This window comes from Vulpes vulpes, chromosome 9 (genome assembly GCF_048418805.1).
Source record: "Vulpes vulpes isolate BD-2025 chromosome 9, VulVul3, whole genome shotgun sequence".
Lineage (NCBI taxonomy): Eukaryota > Metazoa > Chordata > Mammalia > Carnivora > Canidae > Vulpes > Vulpes vulpes.
In genome coordinates this window covers 84,815,524-84,835,238 of record NC_132788.1, presented here as the reverse complement: position 1 = coordinate 84,835,238, position 19,715 = coordinate 84,815,524, and the positions used below count along the sequence as shown (strand labels likewise).

General features: G+C 36.8%; 1 protein-coding gene across 29 annotated transcripts in view; it reads right to left on the bottom strand.

Moving 5' to 3' along the window:
• CFAP20DC (CFAP20 domain containing) overlaps positions 1-19,715 on the bottom strand; it is a 239,958-nt gene that overhangs the window by 213,647 nt on the left and 6,596 nt on the right. For 23 of the 29 annotated variants that reach the window (XR_011994359.1, XR_011994362.1, XR_011994358.1 and 20 more), the window contains one exon: positions 12,182-12,254. The exons of the other annotated variants lie outside the window; for them this stretch is intronic. Coding sequence is in view for 10 of the 23 variants with exons in the window: in XM_025985448.2 (XP_025841233.1) it covers positions 12,182-12,254 (73 nt within the window). In the remaining 13 variants the exon portion in view is untranslated. The remainder of the gene's footprint in view (positions 1-12,181; positions 12,255-19,715) is intronic. 29 annotated transcript variants of the gene reach the window in all.

Sequence of the window (19,715 nt, the reverse complement as noted above, 5' to 3'; positions counted from 1 at the left end):
TCTAATACTTCTCTTTTTACCTGACATAATTTAAATAAAGTAATGTCCCTAATAACCAAATGATCCTTAAAAGATGTAGGTTTTTGGGTTTTTTTAACCTTGCTAATCCTGACCCAAACATAGAATTAAACTGATTTCTGGTTGTTTGTACAGGACAAGGGTTGGGGAGGAACAGAAATCTGGATTACAGTAACAGAATTAACTTTCTACAACTGAGAATCCAAAGTACTTGCAGAAATAACTTTGCTTTCCAAGTGTCAGAAACCATGATTATAAAATCATACTAGGGATCCCTGGGTGGCGCAGCGGTTTGGCGCCTGCCTTTGGCCCAGGGCGCGATCCTGGAGACCCGGGATCGAATCCCACATCGGGCTCCCGGTGCATGGAGCCTGCTTCTCCCTCCGCCTGTGTCTCTGCCTCTCTCTCTCTCTCTCTCTCTCTGTGACTATCATAAAAAAAATAAAATAAAAAATAAAATAAAATCATACTACATCTTTACCTTTTTCCAATACAAGCACTAAAAGGCAGCAAAGATGTCAAGCAAAGATGCTAGAGAGTCAGGAGTTCTGGATTTAGTATTGCCTTTGCCTCTAAGAAACTTTGTGTCTTGAAAAATGTCATATCCTTTTCCTGAGTCTTAGGTTTTTTTTTTTTCTATAAAAAATAGGAGTTGGATAAGATTTGTAGATTCCCTAAAATAATAGAGAACTGAACTTTTAAAATGTTTTAGAAGCTTCTGCTAACATATCGATTTCTAAAATACAGTGAATTTGTACATTTTATTACAAATTACTATGTTTATGGTATAGCAATAATCATATATGGTTTTAAATAATTTATTTTCCAAGTTATAAATTAGTGGCATTTAACCTTAGGGAAAAAAAGGGATGGTAATACCTATGTATAGGAAATAGAACAGCTGTTCCTATTTATTTCTAAAGATTTTTTTTAATTTATTCATGAGAGACACAGAGAGAGAGAAAGGCAGAGACACAGGCAGAGGGAGAAGCAGGCTCCATGCAGGGAGCCCGATGTGGGACTCGATCCCGGGTCTCCAGGATCACGCCCTGGGCCGAAGGCAGGCGCTAAACCGCTGAGCCACCCAGGGATCCCTGTTCCTATTTATTTCTAACAAACATAACCAACCTCCAATTATACTGAGAATTTCATATCACTGTCATTGTTTCAGTTTATTATAGTAGCTTTTTAAGTCTGAAAGAGATATAAAACATAAGATCACTAATGTGTTCCAATATAAAAAGGCAGACTGCTTGGTATTAATTAAAATTCTCTGGGAATTCTGTTATGGGCTTATAATCAGAGTTTTCATGGAATAGCCAAGTGTGATGTTCCTTAGCTTTAACCCAGCCTTAAGAACAACATTTACTTGCACATACTCCTACCCACAGAATCATTTTGAGAAAACTCAAGAGAATTTATTTCTCCTTACCTAAATTATTCTGCCTTTTCTCATTCTTTGAAATAGTTACTATCCTGCCAGTAGAGGTGTAGCTAAGAGAAATGCAGTTTATACTTGGTACAGCAAATTAAAGGTTAAATTAAGGCTTGGTTAGTAGTTTTCTAGGAACTAAGTATTGAGAAGATGAAAGTTGGATACTTTCTTTTTTTTTTTTTTTAAAGATTTATCCATTTTTTTTTAATTTTTTTTAATTTATTTATGATAGTCACACAGAGAGAGAGAGAGAGGCAGAGACACAGGCAGAGGGAGAAGCAGGCTCCATGCACCGGGAGCCCGATGTGGGTTTCGATCCCGGGTCTCCAGGATCGCGCCCTGGGCCAAAGGCAGGCGCCAAACCGCTGCGCCACCCAGGGATCCCTGGATACTTTCTTAAATCATGTTCACCTGTTTTTTATTCTAATTCTCATTTCTTTTTCTACTTTTTCTAATCCAAGAATCACCCATATATCAACACATTTCAGTATAATACAATATAACAAGTGTTACTGAGGACTCACCAATGCACTCAGAATTCTTCTAAGTGCTCTGATGATAACAATGATGAATAAGTTGTCCTTACTCTCAAAGGGATCATATACACAAGTATGGGAGTGCTGAGAATTAGCTTTCTACAACTCAGAGTCCAAAGTACTTGAAGAAATAGTTTCGTTTTTGGGCAGCCCGGGTAGCTCAGCTGTTCAGCGCTTGCCTTCAGCCCAGGGTGTGATTCTGGAGACCCAGGATTGAGTCCCATGTCGGGCTCCCTGCATGGAGCCTGCTTCTCCTTCTGCCTGTGTCTCTGCCTCTCTCTCTCTCTCTCTCTCTCTCTCTGTCTTTCATGAACACATAAATAAAATATTAAAAAAAAAAAAGAAAGAACTTCGTTTTCAAAGTGGTTGCAATTGGAGAACAGGAGGAGGATGTACAGAGCATATACATATTTGGGTTTGGCTTTAAAGAGTGATTAGAGTTTCAAAAACTGAAGAGAGAGGATCAGGTTGGAGACAATTTAAGTCAGAGGCATAAGAGCTATGTGGATATTCAGCAACCAGAGTGTCTATGGCAAGGGGAAGGAGTGGAATGGGTCATGGAAGGAGAGGTGTCTGTCAGACTGAGAAAGACCAAGGGTGCCCAGTGACAACCAATTCTGTAGGGCATTTGGATAAAGGAGCTTAGATTGGGGCAAATCTGATGGTTTCATGGATCTAGGCTGTGTAAGACCAAAAGCGAAAACTTAAAAGTTCAAATACTTATCATTTAAAAAGTAACAGCAAATGTTAAGAGTTCCTGGCAACAGAAGACTTAAATGTAGTTGAAACTTTCAATGTGAGTTTTATTTGCCTATGTATTACGCTATTCAGTTTTAAAGAGAAGGTCAAACCCCATCAGTGGATTTCAACCTTTTGAGGGAGAAGTAGCATCATCTGTTCATATAAAACATATAAACATTATCATCCCAAAATGTATATATTGAAAAGAAGGGAGAACAGACTATTCTGTTTGAAGAAACAAAAGTGACTGGCAACTGTATAAAAATCAGCACATCAGATAATTTAGTATGTTCTTTCCAGATACCTCCCAAACTTCATTTCTATGAATGGAAATTCTAAACGGAAGTATTACTATCTTACCAATTTTAAAGCACCTGTATCACCTTCTTCTCCCAAAAGAAGTATACCACACCACAAACTGCGACCAGCTTAAAGGAGTTTAACAATGCAAGGAATCTGAAACTGCTGAAAAAAGGAAATGAACATTTTTTAAAAAAAGATTTTATTTATTCATGAGAGACACAGAGAGAGGCAGAGAGAGAGGCACAGGGAGGAGATGCAAGCTCCATGTAAGGAGCCCCGATGTGGGACTCAATCCTGGGACTCCAGGATCATACCCTGACCCAAAGGCAGATGCTCAACCACTGAGCCACCCAGGTGTCCCAGGAAATGAACATTTACCAAGTATGTGCTACATGCCAGGTACTATGCTAGATCTCTGTGAACAACTGAAAGTCCAATAAAGTCTGTGGCTGCCCACTGTAATAACTGGGCAATTTCTTTTCAAATGGGACTTAATAATTCAAAGTTTGATGATCACTCCATTGAGATTCAAATGCATTAGTCCCTAAAGATCTCATGGCCTAGTCAGGGTACAGGTTTGGTTGTAGTGATATATAAATAGTAAGACCATTATGTGATAAATGCCATAGCACACTTACGTGTAAGTGCTATTGTAAGACACATTTGTGATTTACTATATATATTTCAATCTACCAGAGTTATTTCTGTAAGTCCAAATAAAGACTCTACTTGTATGTCCAAGTAAGAAACTCTGTAATTTAAGGGGAAAAAATTATAAAAATCAGAGATGCTAGAGATACCAGCCCACCCCACTGGGGTGTAATTTGTAATTATTACTGTTTGTAATTATTACTGGATGACTTAATCAAAGCCAAATGACTTCATAAAGTTTCAGGACATATTTTAATTGCTAACAAGCAATTTTTCATCCATATTAAAAAGTTCTAAAATGCTCTATTAATAAAAATTCCTAAATTATTATAAATTTTATAATGGGGATTACAGGAGTCCCATAAAATACACATTATATTATATCTTGTATATATTTAAAATTATTTTACTCTGAATAACTGAAATAATTAAGTGCCAGAATAAAAATAGAATACAGTGAGAGGTGGGTGCCTGGGTGGCTCAGTCAGTTAAGCATTTGACTCTTGCTTTTGGCTCAGGCCATGATCTCAGAGTTGTGAGATCGAGCCTCATATCAGGCTCCATGCTCAGCACCAGCACCAAGTCTGCTTTAGATTCTCTCCCTTTCCCTCTCCCTTTGCCCCTCACCCCATTCATGCTGTCTCTCTCCCAAATAAATAAATCTTAAAAAAAAAAAAAAAAACAGTGAGAGGGGAGGAGAACCAAACCAGAAGAAACATTTCTCCTGACAATAAAAAGTGAGCTTTATATCAATGACATTGAAGAAACCTATTTTTCCAACTCTGCCAAATTAAAGAAGTAAGAGCATTTGGAAGATACATGATTTGTTATGAGTCATCTTTAATCATCCCTGTTAGTGAAGGAGAACATGAACAGCAGTAAACAGCAAAGGCTGTTTATAAACCTCTTATACTTTAAGCACTGGAAATTACATGCTTTATTTTCCCTAGTGCCTGTTTATTCACAGATGAACCTTCCTATCTATCTGTGGTTCTACACTTGGCCTGGTCACCTATAAGTCCCTTCAAATCAATGCTCTGAAGCTGGGAATTCTTATAGTCATCTTTTAAATAAATCACTAGCATCCATAATCAATGGATGGGAGTCACTTCTTCCCAGGTTTATGATCACTTTCTTCCAGATGGAGAACTTGCATGAGTCAGTAGTCCAGAAAAGGTGCTCTCCCACCTCTCCTCAGGGATGAGTACCATAAAAACTTCACAGGGCAAACAGACATGCCGACTTGTCTCAAAATGTTTGAGAACAGTGGTGCCTGGTTGGCTCAGTTGTTAATCATCTGCCTTTGGTTCTGGTTATGATCCCAACATCCTGGGATCAAGCTCCATGCAAGGCTCCCCGCTCAGAGCCTGCTTCTCCATTGTCCTCCGCCCCTCCCTGTGCTTGTTCTCTCTCTCTCTCTCTCAAATACATAAACAAAATAAAATATTTTTTAAAAATGCTTTATAATCTAAATTAATCTAAAAATTAAACATCCTGGCACTTATTTAAAGATGTAAAAATTATGGCATTGTGAACTTAATCTTTATAATCACTCAATAAACAGGTATAAATATCACCTCCATTGTACAGATAAGGCTGTGACACACAGAGGGCTCAGCATCTCACCCAGGTTATTCAAGCTAAGATTCTGCAAAGCCAGTGACTCCCAAGCTGCAAGATGACCCATCACAGGACTCTGACTTATGCTCTGATGGTGTTTGGTGCAATAATTTAACTGCACAGTGCTCTAACAAATTATGATTTTATAGAGTAAGAATAATTCCAAATATTTGCATATGTGCCATTTTCTCTTTCTCATTTTCTCTTGCTACTATTGTGTTTTAGCTCTTTGAATGTATCTAGGTTATCTAAAGAGTACCGTCAAGATAATTTAGAAAAGTAAAATGAACCAAACTAACAACCAGAAAGAAAAGATTTCCCAAAAAACATTTATTTAATAGATAAAGAATATGGCATCTGATTTATATACCTACTGCATGTATTATCTAAATCTTCTACACAAAACCTATTTTAAGGCATGCAAATTTAATATATTATGAAAGACAGTATGCAAAGCATCTTAAAGTACTCTCCTTACTAATGCATGTAACAAAATATACTGATTATGCAAGTACATTTAATTGGATATAATTAAAATAATGAGATTTAAATACTGATGATTTTAAAAAGAAAAAATAGAAGTTGGAATCAGCCATGAGATACATTCAAAATATTAATGAAACTTGCAATGTCATGACCACTTCTGTACACAATGCTTTTGCTAGTTTAAAACAGAGCAAGTGCTGGCCATTTCCCCCCTGGGCTAAACACATAGTTTAGAGAGGTATTCACTTGGTGACATAAGATATTTTATTGGATAATAGAAGACTTATTAGCTCTTGGATAACATCTTTTTTACAAATCACTTAAGAGCTACATAGCAACCACTATTTCCTTTAAAGAAAAGCATCAAAATGACCACAAGAGGTAAGAACATAAATTTTCCACAGGAAGAGTTATGCTCAGTTAAATGGACACAATCTCAGAAGCTCTCGCCAATGTCATTCTGATGTAAAGATATCAAATTTAGGTATTCCCTCGCCTCTGGTAGCTGAAGAAGGCCAACGACATGTGAAAAGAGCAGCTCTGCAGCTGTGAGGCCATAGTCCCTTAACTTGGTATAAAGTTTCAAAGGAGTCTACAGTCTCCAATGTTACTCAGGAAGAGACAGGAGCAAAATTCAATAGGGTAGAAGGGCCTGAAACTTCTATTAAACTTCTCTTCTGACCTCTTTGTCCAGCTCACTAGCAACAATACAGAAAAGGTGATACAGGGAAAACTTTTTATTAAATTACCTTGAGGCTAAAGCTTTGTTTGTGGGATGGGTATGTTTCAATTCTCCATTTTACAGAGATGGAAGAGAAAGCTTTAAGATCCACATGGACCTAAATCTTCTAAAATTTCTTGGAGAAAAAACCCAACATCACCAATTGACTCTGACAATTAAAACAAAAGGAAAAAAAAAAAACTCACGTTACCATTTACTGAAGAGGAAATTGAGAGTGCCTGGCATAAAGGGGATAGAGCAAACTTGGGGATAGAGCAAAAGGATAAGAGAAAAATTCTGGAATGAGTATCATAAATCTTAGATGGAATTTTAGGTTAAAATCATTAAATTCTACTCAAATATAAATTCAAAATCAGAATACTGCAATAAGGACATCACAAAGGATCAGTTAAAATTTGAAAGGACTGGGGACCCTTTCAGGGGTCTCTCTCTCTTTTCTTTAAAAATTTACCTTATGAGATTCCAAATGAAAGTAGTACTCCAAATAGCTAAAGGTGCAAAATGTGAACCCTTCTGGCAATACTATTCTCCAGGACCTGCAGGCTAAGCCTCCTCAACCTCTCCAAATAGCACATGATGTCCACTGCCAGCTTCAGAGTGCTTTCATTCCATATCCTGAAAAAGCACTGGTTGAGATCAGTGAAAATGAGAAAAATAATGTCAATTCACTAGAGGCATTGGCAGTACAAAATGTCTCTCAGAATTCATCAAGATAATGACAAAATCAGAAGAAAGGAATTAATGCAGCTCAACAATATTCAGTAAAATGAAAGCAATTCCTGTCAAAAAATGTAATATTCCAAAATCATTTCGTGTGATTGGCAGCATCAGATATAGCAAAATGGATTTCTATTTCAGGATGCAGTCGGTTCTTTTCCAAGAGCTCAGGCTCATGGTGTTCCTCCCATGCACCAGATGTCTGCCCCCAGGCTCTGAAACACCTGACAACCCACACAGGGAAGCCACTGGCTTCCTATCACCATGTCCGGAAGAGATCACAAAAGGAAAAAATTCTTAAAAATCTGTTTATCAAATCACTTAACTTCAGGTCAAATAGTGAGATACAGGTACACTAACGTACTTTGGAAATGAAAACTGCAACTAATGCTGGGAAATAAGCAAGTCAGAATGAAGAGCTGATTTTTAAAAAGTAAGGTAGGAGATTTTATTTTGTGGATTGATACCAAAAGAACAATCAGAAAGAATTGTTAACTTTATTGCTAAGAGACTATGCATTAGTAAAGTAAACAATCCCTTTTCTCTGCACCCAAAATGTAATGTGTTTGGATACTTGCTGGTCAGGTTATGAAGCTCTGAAGAAAGAAGAACATCTCAGAATTAAAGACCTTTCATTCCTGGAGCTCTAATAAGAACACTGTATTACACTAAGCCCCTATGGAAGACAGAGAAGACTGAGCACTGTCATCTTACACAGGATTCAAATAAAATATCCCTACTACATATGTCCATATGCACAGTAGTATAGAAAAATAGTATTTTCAAGTGTAACAGCATGGCATGGTGATGCAGAGCAGAGGTTCCACATTTAGACTGTAAGCTTGAATTCTGGCTCTAAGAGTTAGTAGGTCTATAACTTGTGGCAAATTCCTTAACCTTTCCAGACTTCCATCTCCTTAATGGTAAAACAGAGGCAATAATTATGACTACCAGAGAGGTTCATTCTGAGAATTAATCCAGCTAAAACAAAGTGATTGGGACAATGTCCAGTATATAGCAAGTGCTTATTAAATGTGAGCCATTATTACTTCCTGTTAATTTTCTCACTGCATTCTTATGATACACCTGTGAAGTAAATAATCTTAGTCTCACTCCACAGCTGAGGAGAGTTAAGTAATTTGCCCAAAGGCACACAGATGTAAAGCAGGACTTGAAACTGGATCTGTCCAGGTCCAAGATTATGCTCTTACTTATCCCTTATAACTTCACATGTTACCTGCAGGTCCTGCTCCTATGTCATAGTAACATTTATCAAGATAAATTTAAATTGCCTTTTAACTATCTTTCACCTTAAGAATAAACTCTTTTGAGGACAGGGACTGGGTCCTGTTCATTCACTTGAGTCCATTAGGCCCCACTGCCCACTCATCCAGATTTCAGAGCTTTTGTGCCAGGCATTGTTAGGTCCTGACATATCATGCTGAGTAGAACACATGGGTCCCTGTCCTCATGGAACTCAAAATCTACCACAAAAGATAATCAAGTAAGTATAGAATTACAAACTGGTATAGTTGTAAAGAAGGAAAAAAGAACAGAGTGCTAGAAAAGAGTATACAAGATGAAACTCATTTAGTGGGGCAAAATCCAAAAAGCCTTTCTGAAGAAGAGACATACAAATGGAGATGAGAAGACTGAGTAGGAGTTAGCAAGGCAAAGAAATGGGTATAGAAACCACTTGTGCACATTATCCTAAGAAAAGACCTTTCACCTTAGTGTGTGAGGAAGGGAAAGCAAGGATGGCCAGCCAGGCACCAGTCTGGCTGACAAATGATGAGCTCAGAGCAGAGAGGTATAAGATGAGAAGTGAGAGGTGAAGGACCAGAACACACATGACCATGAAGAACGTTAGAGAGCTTATGCTCAGTACAATGGGAATTCCAGTTGTTTTTTAGAAAGATCATGCTAGCTGCAGTGTGGAGACTAAGCTGAAAAAAAGGCAGAAGAATCTGGGAAATCCATGTGGATGCTCAACAGCAGATGAGGGACAAGGTGATGGCAGTCTAGGGCCAGGAGCATAGAAGAAGGGGTAGGAAAAAGTATACCCCTAACACGCAGCCTGATAGGAATAGGGATTCAGTAATTTATGAACCAACTGAACGAGTGATTACTCAAGCAGAGCTCTTGCTGGTTCTAAGGCAACCACTAGCCCACAAATGCATGATCTCTCCATAAACAGTATCACCATCTAAGGGACATGAGACACACAGGATGATATTAAAGAAATGGCAATTACATCCACAATCCAGCTGGTAAGACTCCACTTAAGAAAACCTCTTGATGTATAAATGTATCTTTGTGAAACAAAATGCCTCTCCCATCCTGACAATGGAAAATTTTAGAAGCCAGATATCTTTCTGCTATATGGCTTTTCAAGCTTGTTAGAGAAATATATTATTTAAAATAGCCTGGAGCTATGCTGCTAGAAACACAGTAAAACACTAAGGTGCTGAAAGGAGGCCCTTTCATTTAAGGAAAAAAAAAAAAAGCTGTAGTTAGTCTATACTCATCATTCTACTTTCTTATAAAAATATGGTCTCTGTCATTACTTTCTAAAATGGCAAAATATTGATTATCTATTAGCAACAAATTCAAATGCAGAGTTAATGTATTTCCTTATAACCTAATATATTCATAAGGTCAGGACAGGGAATGTCTTTCCATCTTTCCCATGTTATTTAATAATTTTGACCTTTTGTCCATAAGACATTTATTTTGTTAAAACCAAAGCCGTCTGAAAAACCCAAATGCTTGTCCATGCAGATATGAGAAGAGAATCTATGATGATAGACAGATGAATTAAAAATCTAATAAATAGGGAAGGCCGGGTGGCTCAGCGGTTTAGCGCCACCTTCAGCCCAGGGCATGATCCTGGAGTCCTGTGATCAAGCCCCATGTCAGGCTCCCTGCATGGAGCCTGCTTCTCTCTCTGCCTGGGTCTCTGCCTCTCTCTCTGTGTCTCTCATGAATAAATAAATAAAATCTTAAAAAAATAATCTAATTAATAAACTCATCAGCCATTAAAATGTTTTCCCATCCCTAAGTTGGCCAAGAACGTTCATTAATAATTGGGTAATCAAGGTGTAGTCAGGCTTACCTGTATCAGCTGCTCTCTTGCTGAGACTAAGTGAAACCTAACATACCTGTCCATTTCTCAATCATTAAAGCCTTAGATACCATTAACATAGTTAAAACAGTACATTGCCAAGCCTATGGTAATAAGCTCAAGTATTGGTGGGGCACAAATAAAGATTATTTTTGCATAGGCAAAGAATGCTCATCAGTAAGACTCTGCTCCAAGGTTAAGCCAAGCATCTTGCACATCTTTGATCAGAAGGCCAACTACCAGTGCCCCTACCACTACTTCTGAACACTCTCAAAAAGCACAGGTGAAAGATATCAGAAGAGAAAAAGGCACTGCACTAGATTTCTATATAAGGAACTTAATAAGCTTAAAAATAAAACACAGTTTGCCTCCTTCCATTTGGTAGGAAACCACTTTCCCCTACCCTGGAAATAAGGCTTTATGTGGTATTCTCTGTACCTTTAGAATGCCTTTAGAGTCTTGAAAATGCTTTATCTGCAGAACCAGGGGAAGACACATAAGAGCATCAAATAGTGTTTTGGTGCTGTTATTCTAAGAACTATTATAAAGAATTATGGTAACCATGGTGGATGACAATAGAAAATCTCCGAAGTTTACTAAGGTTTAAAGTTGAATAAAACGAAGGTATAAATTGTTCCATCCGTCTTTCATCAGTCAAGAAAACAATATTGTATATTATTATCTAAAATTTATATTTTCCCAACATAACACAAACCATTAATAATTTAATGTGCACAAAGACAAATAAATAACCTCAAATTTATGTTATTCTCATTTTATTAAGAAAGCTCTTCTTTCCCCTCAGTTTGCACCAATGCAACTAGTAAAAAATTACCTTCATTAGTAGGTAAAGTCATTTATTCCAGCAGGGAAAATAAAAGACTGAGCTTAGGCCCTGGACAGCTATTAATTACAAAGAAAAGTGAGAAAACAGCATACCTTAAATCTGATGTTTTATTAAAAGTGCAAATGTATTAATAAAATCTTAAGCAATATTCTATTTTATATGAATGCATAAATCAAATGTTATTTTCATTCTCACAATCATCTCAAACAACAGACAGCTCAACTGAATTAAAGTTGTATATTCTCATTTTTGCTAAACAATCTGTTCATAGCAAGGCTATTTAAAACAAATATATTCCAAGCCATTCAGATGTCAACCAATATTTCTAAACTAAACAACTTTAAAATGAGATATTTTGAGATCAATTTTATTTTTTTTTTAAATGTTTCTTTTTTTTTTTTAATTTTTTTTTTTTTTTTTTATTTATGATAGTCACACACAGAGAGAGAGAGAGAGAGAGGCAGAGACACAGGTGGAGAGAGAAGCAGGCTCCATGCACCAGGAGCCTGATGTGGGATTCGATCCCGGGTCTCCAGGATCGCGCCCTGGGCCAAAGACAGGCGCTAAACCGCTGCGCCACCCAGGGATCCCTTGAGATCAATTTTAATCCAAGCATGGTTTTCGATAGGAGGGAGTACAAAATTACCCCTCATTTGAACCGAAATCTCAAACTTTTGGATTATTTGTTTCTGCATGTTATAGGCTGTTTATTATCAAATTCATAATCCTTTGATATTTTCTTAAACGGATGAAATTTGCCTTTTTCCCCTAGGGAAATGCCAGACTATAATGATATCTGAGAAATACGATTAAATTAGTTTAATTACTTCATGTCAACTTGATAAGTCACTGCTCTTTAATGCAAAATCTGTCACTTGTAATTAATGACTGTCCATACTGCTTCAATTGATCAAATGTCTAATACACAAAAAAACATTGAAAGAAGTTCTGTATATCTTACAGCAATTCAGTGGAGAAGTCTTGTCCCAGGGGTATGTAAATCTGAAGTACAAGAAACCTCTGGATCAGTCCAACTAGAATGAGAGGGGGAAAGTATACATTTGTATGTCTGAACCATTTATACGTGCATGTAAACAAACACAATCACACACCATCAACAACCAGAAGCTTTTCACATTTCAATAATATAGTAGAACTATAATAGCATTACTGTGACTTACAACTTCATTATAAAAGCAAAAAACTTGATGAAAGACAAATCAAACTCTAATAAAAAAATGTTGTCTTTTAAGGTCCCATCTGTAGGTTTGGTGAAAATTTTATGAAAATTTAAAAAATAATAATTTTTTACTATTTTTATTGGGTTGCAATGTATACATAGGACTGCATTCAATAGAAACATTTAAAATTGTACTACAGATTCCCATTAAGGCAGCCATAAAAGCATGTGGCAGTTATTTCTATCCACTGACAGTTTTAAGTGTACTAAACAACTTAATAAAAAACTATAGTTCAAGAAAAACAATTCTAATTATGACAACTACAATTGAAGGTTTGATGAACCATAGCTAGTTCATATGGTTTTAAATGTGTCCACAGGGAGATGGATGCAGGAACATATATTCATTTATAATGCCTTTTGTTAATTTAACATACTTTTAATTAATTCAGTGCTCACAAACTACAAACTGATCACTTTTTTTTTTTTTTTTTTTTTTTTTTTTTTATGATAGTCATACAGAGAGAGAGAGAGGCAGAGACATAGGCAGAGGGAGAAGCAGGCTCCATGCACTGGGAGCCTGATGTGGGATTCGATCCCGGGTCTCCAGGATCGCGCCCCGGGCCAAAGGCAGGCGCCAAACCGCTGCGCCACCCAGGGATCCCCAAACTGATCACTTTTATTCCTCACTACCAGCTTCATTTGAATTAAAAATATTTGAAGAAAAACCAACCTCTATGGCATTTTTGATAGCTGAAGTCTACAACTGTTTCAAAAATCAATTGATTTTATATTACCTCTTCAGACCCTTTCACTTAATTCCTTTTCTCTTAGGTTTTGAACTTTTGCTTGATTTCTCAATTATGATGCTCCTAATCGATGTTTTAGAATCACTTCCTCCTAAAATATGCCTTTTAGGAACTTCCTCATGTAGGACTTCCATAGGAAACAGAAATGTCCTGACTTTTCTGTGAACCTCTCCTACAAATCTAACAGTACAAGGAAACACTTGGAAAAAAGAAGGCAACTAGTCTAAAATGCATATTATTTTCTATTTATTCCAACTCAGTAGGCTTAACAAATTTAAGTATTTCAAAGTAACAATACATGTTTGTTGGTTTGCTTATTTTTAATAATAAATGTTTGGAGAATCTCCACATACCTTCTGGTTTATAATTCCTTTGGTAAACTGTTTTGCAACATTCCTGAACAATTTATATAGTTCCCATACTTTAACTGAAATTTAGATTCTAAAAAATAAACATATTTGGTCAAATCTGTTTAATATCTTTTAAATCAAACATCAAGTATAACTTTTACTTATAATGCTAAGCTTACAAACTGCTCCTGAGAGCTATCCATAGAGTAGGAATATAATGGGAATAAGGGATAACAGGCTCTGACTTTGGAAATTTGACTATAGAACTGGATTTTACCATATTTATGGGAAAAGCCAACAAAGCAACCTGAGTTCTGGACTACAAAACAAAAGCAAGATACCAAAATTAGGCCAACTTAAATAAATCATCATTAATCAATCTCTCTCTGGCATCTTCTGTTGATGGGCCCTGTGGCACTTTTCCATTGCACAATGGCCTCTGCATATAGAGCTGAGAGAACACTGGATAAATGAAATCTGTCTTTACAAAGGTCCCTAAGTTGTGTCACAAGACTCACTGAATCAGCACTATTCTCTTCAAACACAATGAGCCACACTACACATGTAGGGCATTTTCCTATGAACATTTTTAGATATGAAAGACACCTGCCCTCAAAAAAAGAAAACTCTGTAATTCAACTTTCTCACATATAGAAGCCCTAGTTTCCAAAAGGCTTCACTCCTAAGATTAAAAGAAGTATGACAATACCATATGGTGATGATCTGACAAAGAAAAAAAGCACTTTAATAACATTTGACACACACTGATCCTGTGTGTCAGAAATGCTAAATAAACTCTATAGCAATATTTTTTTCCAGTGGCCTAGTAAATTTAAAATGACTCTTCATGTCTACATTATGTCGAAAATCACTAAATAATGCTGAATGTTAACTATTTGTAAAAAAAAAAATGCCCATCAAGTATATAAAATTCATAAAAATTTAGTCTTTTTACTGAAACATGCAGGTTTCTGCAGTTTCGTAATCTGTTCTCTGCTGAGATAAGCTACCTCTATTTTTAAGAGGATAGGCCCCTTTTTCCTTTAAATATTTTACAACACAGAGGACTGGTAAAACACCATCAGGTTTTTAAACAGTGGTTTTACAGTTGTTTCATTAGAGCCAGTGACAGTTGTATACCTCATGCACATCTCACAAGTGTGTTTTTTGTCATCCAAGGGTTTGAGACAAGAACACAATTACAGTCATCCTTTACAAGTACCCTGCTAAGGTAGACTGAAACGATTTCCTCATTCCTGGTGTGAACAACTCACTCAGGGGCACCTCTCCCACTTCAACCCATAAGGCAGGAAACAGTTATATTTCTAATTTGGGTCATTCTATATTTCTCGGGAAAATCATAAGACCTCTCTGGGCTCTTTTAACTTCATGTGTAAAACTGGGCTAACAAATTAGATATATACCTCATAGGATTATTTGTATGGGTTAAATTGGATCTATCATTCAGAAAAGACTTATTGAGCATCTACTACATACTAGACTCAATGTGAAAATGTTTTTGTAGTGAGTAAGACAGGCATTGTCTCTACTCTCTTGGGACTTATATTCTAGTTCCAGGAAGAAGGTCAGGGTGCAATGAAAGTATAAAATCCTGGGTCACTGGAGGGAAGAGGATGATCAGTGAAGGTTTTCTGGCAGAAATAATACTGGAATTCAGCTGGGAAGAAAGATCAGGGGTTAAGTGAGTGAGGGAGATGAAGGAATATCCTAAGGAGAGGGAATACTCCATGATGTGATGAGAAAAATCATGAGAGTGGATGAATCTGAAGATACAAAGGGCTGATAGAAAGGGAAAAGCAGCAGGAGGGAATTCTGGCAAATAGCTAGGATCTCAATTACTCAGGGCCATGAAGGATATATGTCATCCTAAGATCAATGGGAATCCATTCATATATTTGTTAATTTATTCTACAGAGATTTACTGAACGTTTACCATGTGTTAGGCACTATTCTAGGCGAACAAAATAGACTAATTTTCTATGCTGGGGGTGCTTACCTCTGGCAACAGTGAGAAAAACAATAAAAACAAAACCCTAAGAAAGAAATAGCATGTTAAATGTTAAGGACTATAGGGAAAAGTAGAGAAAGGAAAAAGAGACCAAGAGTGTGGGAGGGCTATAAATTACAGGGCAGGGTGGGCTGTCATGGAGAAGATGGCACTGTAGTAAGGACCTAAAAAAGGGGAGATGATGAGCCATACAGCTATTTGGGAAAAGACAACTCCAGGCAGCCAGTTACCAGCTTGCACACAGGCATGAAGGTGATAGGTCTATGCTGTGTTTGCAAACTGCAAGGACACCTGTACAGTCACAGCAGAGTGAACAACAGCAAGAGTAACAGGAGACAAGGTCAGAAAGTTCAGAGGGCACCAGATACTTCAGGGTCCTACAGATCTCTGGTTTTCACTCAGAGGGATGGGGAATTTCTAGTAGCAGAGAGCTTTACATTTGAAAGTATTGCCCCAGCCGAAACTGTAGGGAGGCAAGTAAAAAAAACACGGGTAGGGGGCAATGAGAAGATGAATGCATGAGATGCTCCAAGTATAAGGTTTAGTGGCATTGGAAGTGACAAGAAGTTGGCGTCAGACTCAAAATGTAAGCTGAAGAACCAACAAGGTTTTCCTGATGGACTGAATGAAGAGAAGAAAAATTGAACCAACTGAAGTCTCTTTTCTGAGCTACTGAAAAGACAAGTTGCTAACAAGGGCGATGTGGCTGTCTGTAGCAGTAGGAGTAATTTCTGGGGTAAAGCTGTCCAAATAGAAATGTCATATAAGCAACTGAAAATACAAGACTGGAGTCTGAGAGAGAAGTCTGACTTGGAAATAAATGCAGGCTGGAGTAAGACAGAGATGGTATTTAAAAGCATGAGACTAGCAATGATAACCAAAGGACTAAATACAGATAGATAGTATCAAGGGTCAGGTCTACAGGCACTGCAATAGCCAACTGGGTTGGAGAGAGGAATATTATGAAAGGAAACTAGAAAAGGAAGACCAGTGAAGTAGAAAAGAAACTCAGAGGATGGGAATCCTAGAAGAGGAGTGAAGAAAATATACCAAGGAAGATGGTGTCAACTTTGTCAAATGCTGCCAATAAGGTCAAGCAAGATGAGGGCTGAAAACAAGCCATTGGATTCAGGAATACAGAAATCACTAGCGACCCTGACAAGAGTATTATCAGTAAAGTGGTGAGGTCAAGGCCATTGAAGGGTTTTATTTATTTATTTTAAAAGATTTTATTTATTTATTCATGAGAGACACAGAAAGAGAGAGAGAGAGAGAGAGGCAGAGACACAGGCAGAGGGAGAAGCAGGCTCCAGCAGGATGCCTGACATGGGACTCGATCCCAGGTCTCCAGGATCAGCCCTGGACTGAAGGCGGCACTAAACCGCTGAGCCACTGGGGCTGCCCCATTGAAGGGTTTTAAACAGAGCAAGTCATGGTGACATTTATTTTAAAACCAATACCAAAGTGGGAGTGGGGGAAATTTTGGGAGGAACCCGATAAAAATGATGTCATTCTCCAGAGCATCTGAAACTTAGATAAACACAAGGCTTCAGGGATGCTGATCCCAAGAGACACACCATAAAATTCAGATGCCATTGGCAGAGAAAACAATGGTTTCAAATAAGAGCCTCAGATTGAAAGTCCTGAGGCAGACCATCTAAATGAAAGAGGCTCATGTGTGACAATGTTGCATCTCATGTGAGCAACTCCATAGCACGATCCAGGATGAAGAGCAGCATGGATTTATTTAGTTGGCTAATTGTGGTCATGAAGGCAAACTGGTTACAATTAGAAATTATAACCCCATTGTTATAGTTTCTTAATGGGGCAAATTTAACAAACTTCTTAAACACCAACTACATATGATAAACTAAATTAGGGGTTCAAAGTGGATGGTGTTAAGATTCCTGCACCAGAGAAGTATACAATCTGATCATCAATATCACATTTTCCTTTATTTGAATAGACGTTAAGTAAAATACAAACAAAACTGACATTTAGAGATGCTCAAATATAATACAGAAATATCACTATTTAAAATAAAAAGTTAAGGGGCACCTGGGTGGTTCAGTCAGCTAAGCATCTGCCTTTGGCTCAGGTCATGATCCTGGGGTCCTGGGATAGAGTCCTGTATTGGTCTCCCTGCTCAGGAGGGAATCTGCCTCTCCCTCTCCTTCTGCCCTTCTGCTTGTATTCCCTCTCTCTCATTCAATCTCTCTCTCAGATAAGTAAATAAAATCTTTAAAAAAATTAAAATTTAACATACTTTCGTCACTCAGCTTTTTTCCTAAGTACCTAATATTGTGAGAAATACATATGGGGTACCTAATGTCAAGTTTGCATAAGTAACGTAGATGTTTACTCCTGAAACAGGAATACATAATGGTAACTGAACTAAATTTAGAAATGTTAATTGAAAACCAATTCTCTACTCAAGACATGCCATTTAATTGAATAACAACTTCACACAGACAAGTAAAAATACCTATAAAGTACTGTTATCAAAAATTGCAAATAATTAATCTTAAAGGCATTAATTCAGGGCAGGCTCTATAAACTGTGTCATTTGTTACAGTACCACGCATGCTACAGAAGAGCCAGATTAATTTTTAATTACACGACATTGTATAAGAAATACATTAAAGATTCTTCTGTTTCTTCCAATTAAAACTATCATTTTTCCTTTTAAAAAGTAATTATAATACATTAAATTTGTCTTATTTCTAAAAAAAAATCTTAGATAAAATGTAGGAAAAGGGAGTTTTTCTTTAGTCACTGAGTAGTTGGTAGAGGAGAAATCTTTCTCAGATCCAACTGAGAAAGGTTACTAGAACTGATTTGATTTTATCAATAACATGATTACGTGCATAGATACTAAGGGCATTGCATAGAAGTATAGGCCAACGAGAGAATGCTGGTTTAGAACAAAGTCATATTCCTGCAAATCACATGTATCCATCTCACAAAGTCAATATCCTTAATAACAGATGGACGTCTCCTGTAACAAGAATAACCCACAGTTTCAAACATATTTCTGACTCATTTTAGTTCACCTCATGTATAAGTGTATACATTTTTGTGGAAATGAAAAAAAAAACTATTGTTTAAAAAAACAGGAATTATGAGAAAATCATGATTTTAAAATGGCAGTAAATTAATAAAAATGATTTTAACAAAGATTATCCCTTCTCTTCGAGGTTTTGTTTCTTATTTTAGAAAGAAACACTGGCAAACCATTTTAAAATTAATCTTCCATCTATAATTTCTATGGCTCTGTTTATGTCTTAGAAATCTATAGTATGCATGTTAATAGCTTAAAGTATTAGACAAACAGAGCCTGAGAAAGTTTAGAAAACTGAATTAAATGAGAAAATCAGGTACCAAGAACAGGTCGTTTCATAATACCTGGTACACAGTAGGTGTTCAATAAATGTTCATAATTAATGAAGAAGAAATAAGTAAATGATCAACATAAGAAATAACTGGCTTATATAAAATATATTACCTAAAATCTATAGTTAATACATAGGATAATGTTGATGAAATCTGATTCATTATTTTGAAAAATTGTATTTCTTAAATTGCCATCAGTTTACTCAAAGCTTAATTTGGTGGTACAGCCTTGAATTTTAACCTCAGTTCTGCCAATGACGGGGCTCCTGATCATAAATTCAGGTATTCTCTCAAGGTTCCTTCTGCTTTAAAATGCTGATCCTAATTTCCAAAGTAAGAAAGAATTGAAAAATCTACTCTTTGGGCTTTTGTTGAAGCACATATTTGTATCTACATATATTAGATATTAATATTCTTGAAGGTATACAAGTTAATGTGTCACTGAGTAATGTCTTCTACAGTATTTTAGTCAACTTTTTTCTTACAAATTTGATCCTGTAATTTAGGAAGTTCTGGGTTTATTTCACAGTTTACCCTTAATTATCTGATTTTTTTTTTTAAGATTTTATTTATTTATTCATGAGAGACACACAGAGAGAGAGAGAGGCAGGAGGCAGAGACAAAGGAAGAGAGAGGGGAAGCAGGCTCCAGGCAGAGCCTGATGCAGGACTCGATCCTGGGACTCTGGTATCACACCCTGAGCCAAAGGCAGACACTCAACCACTGGGCCACCC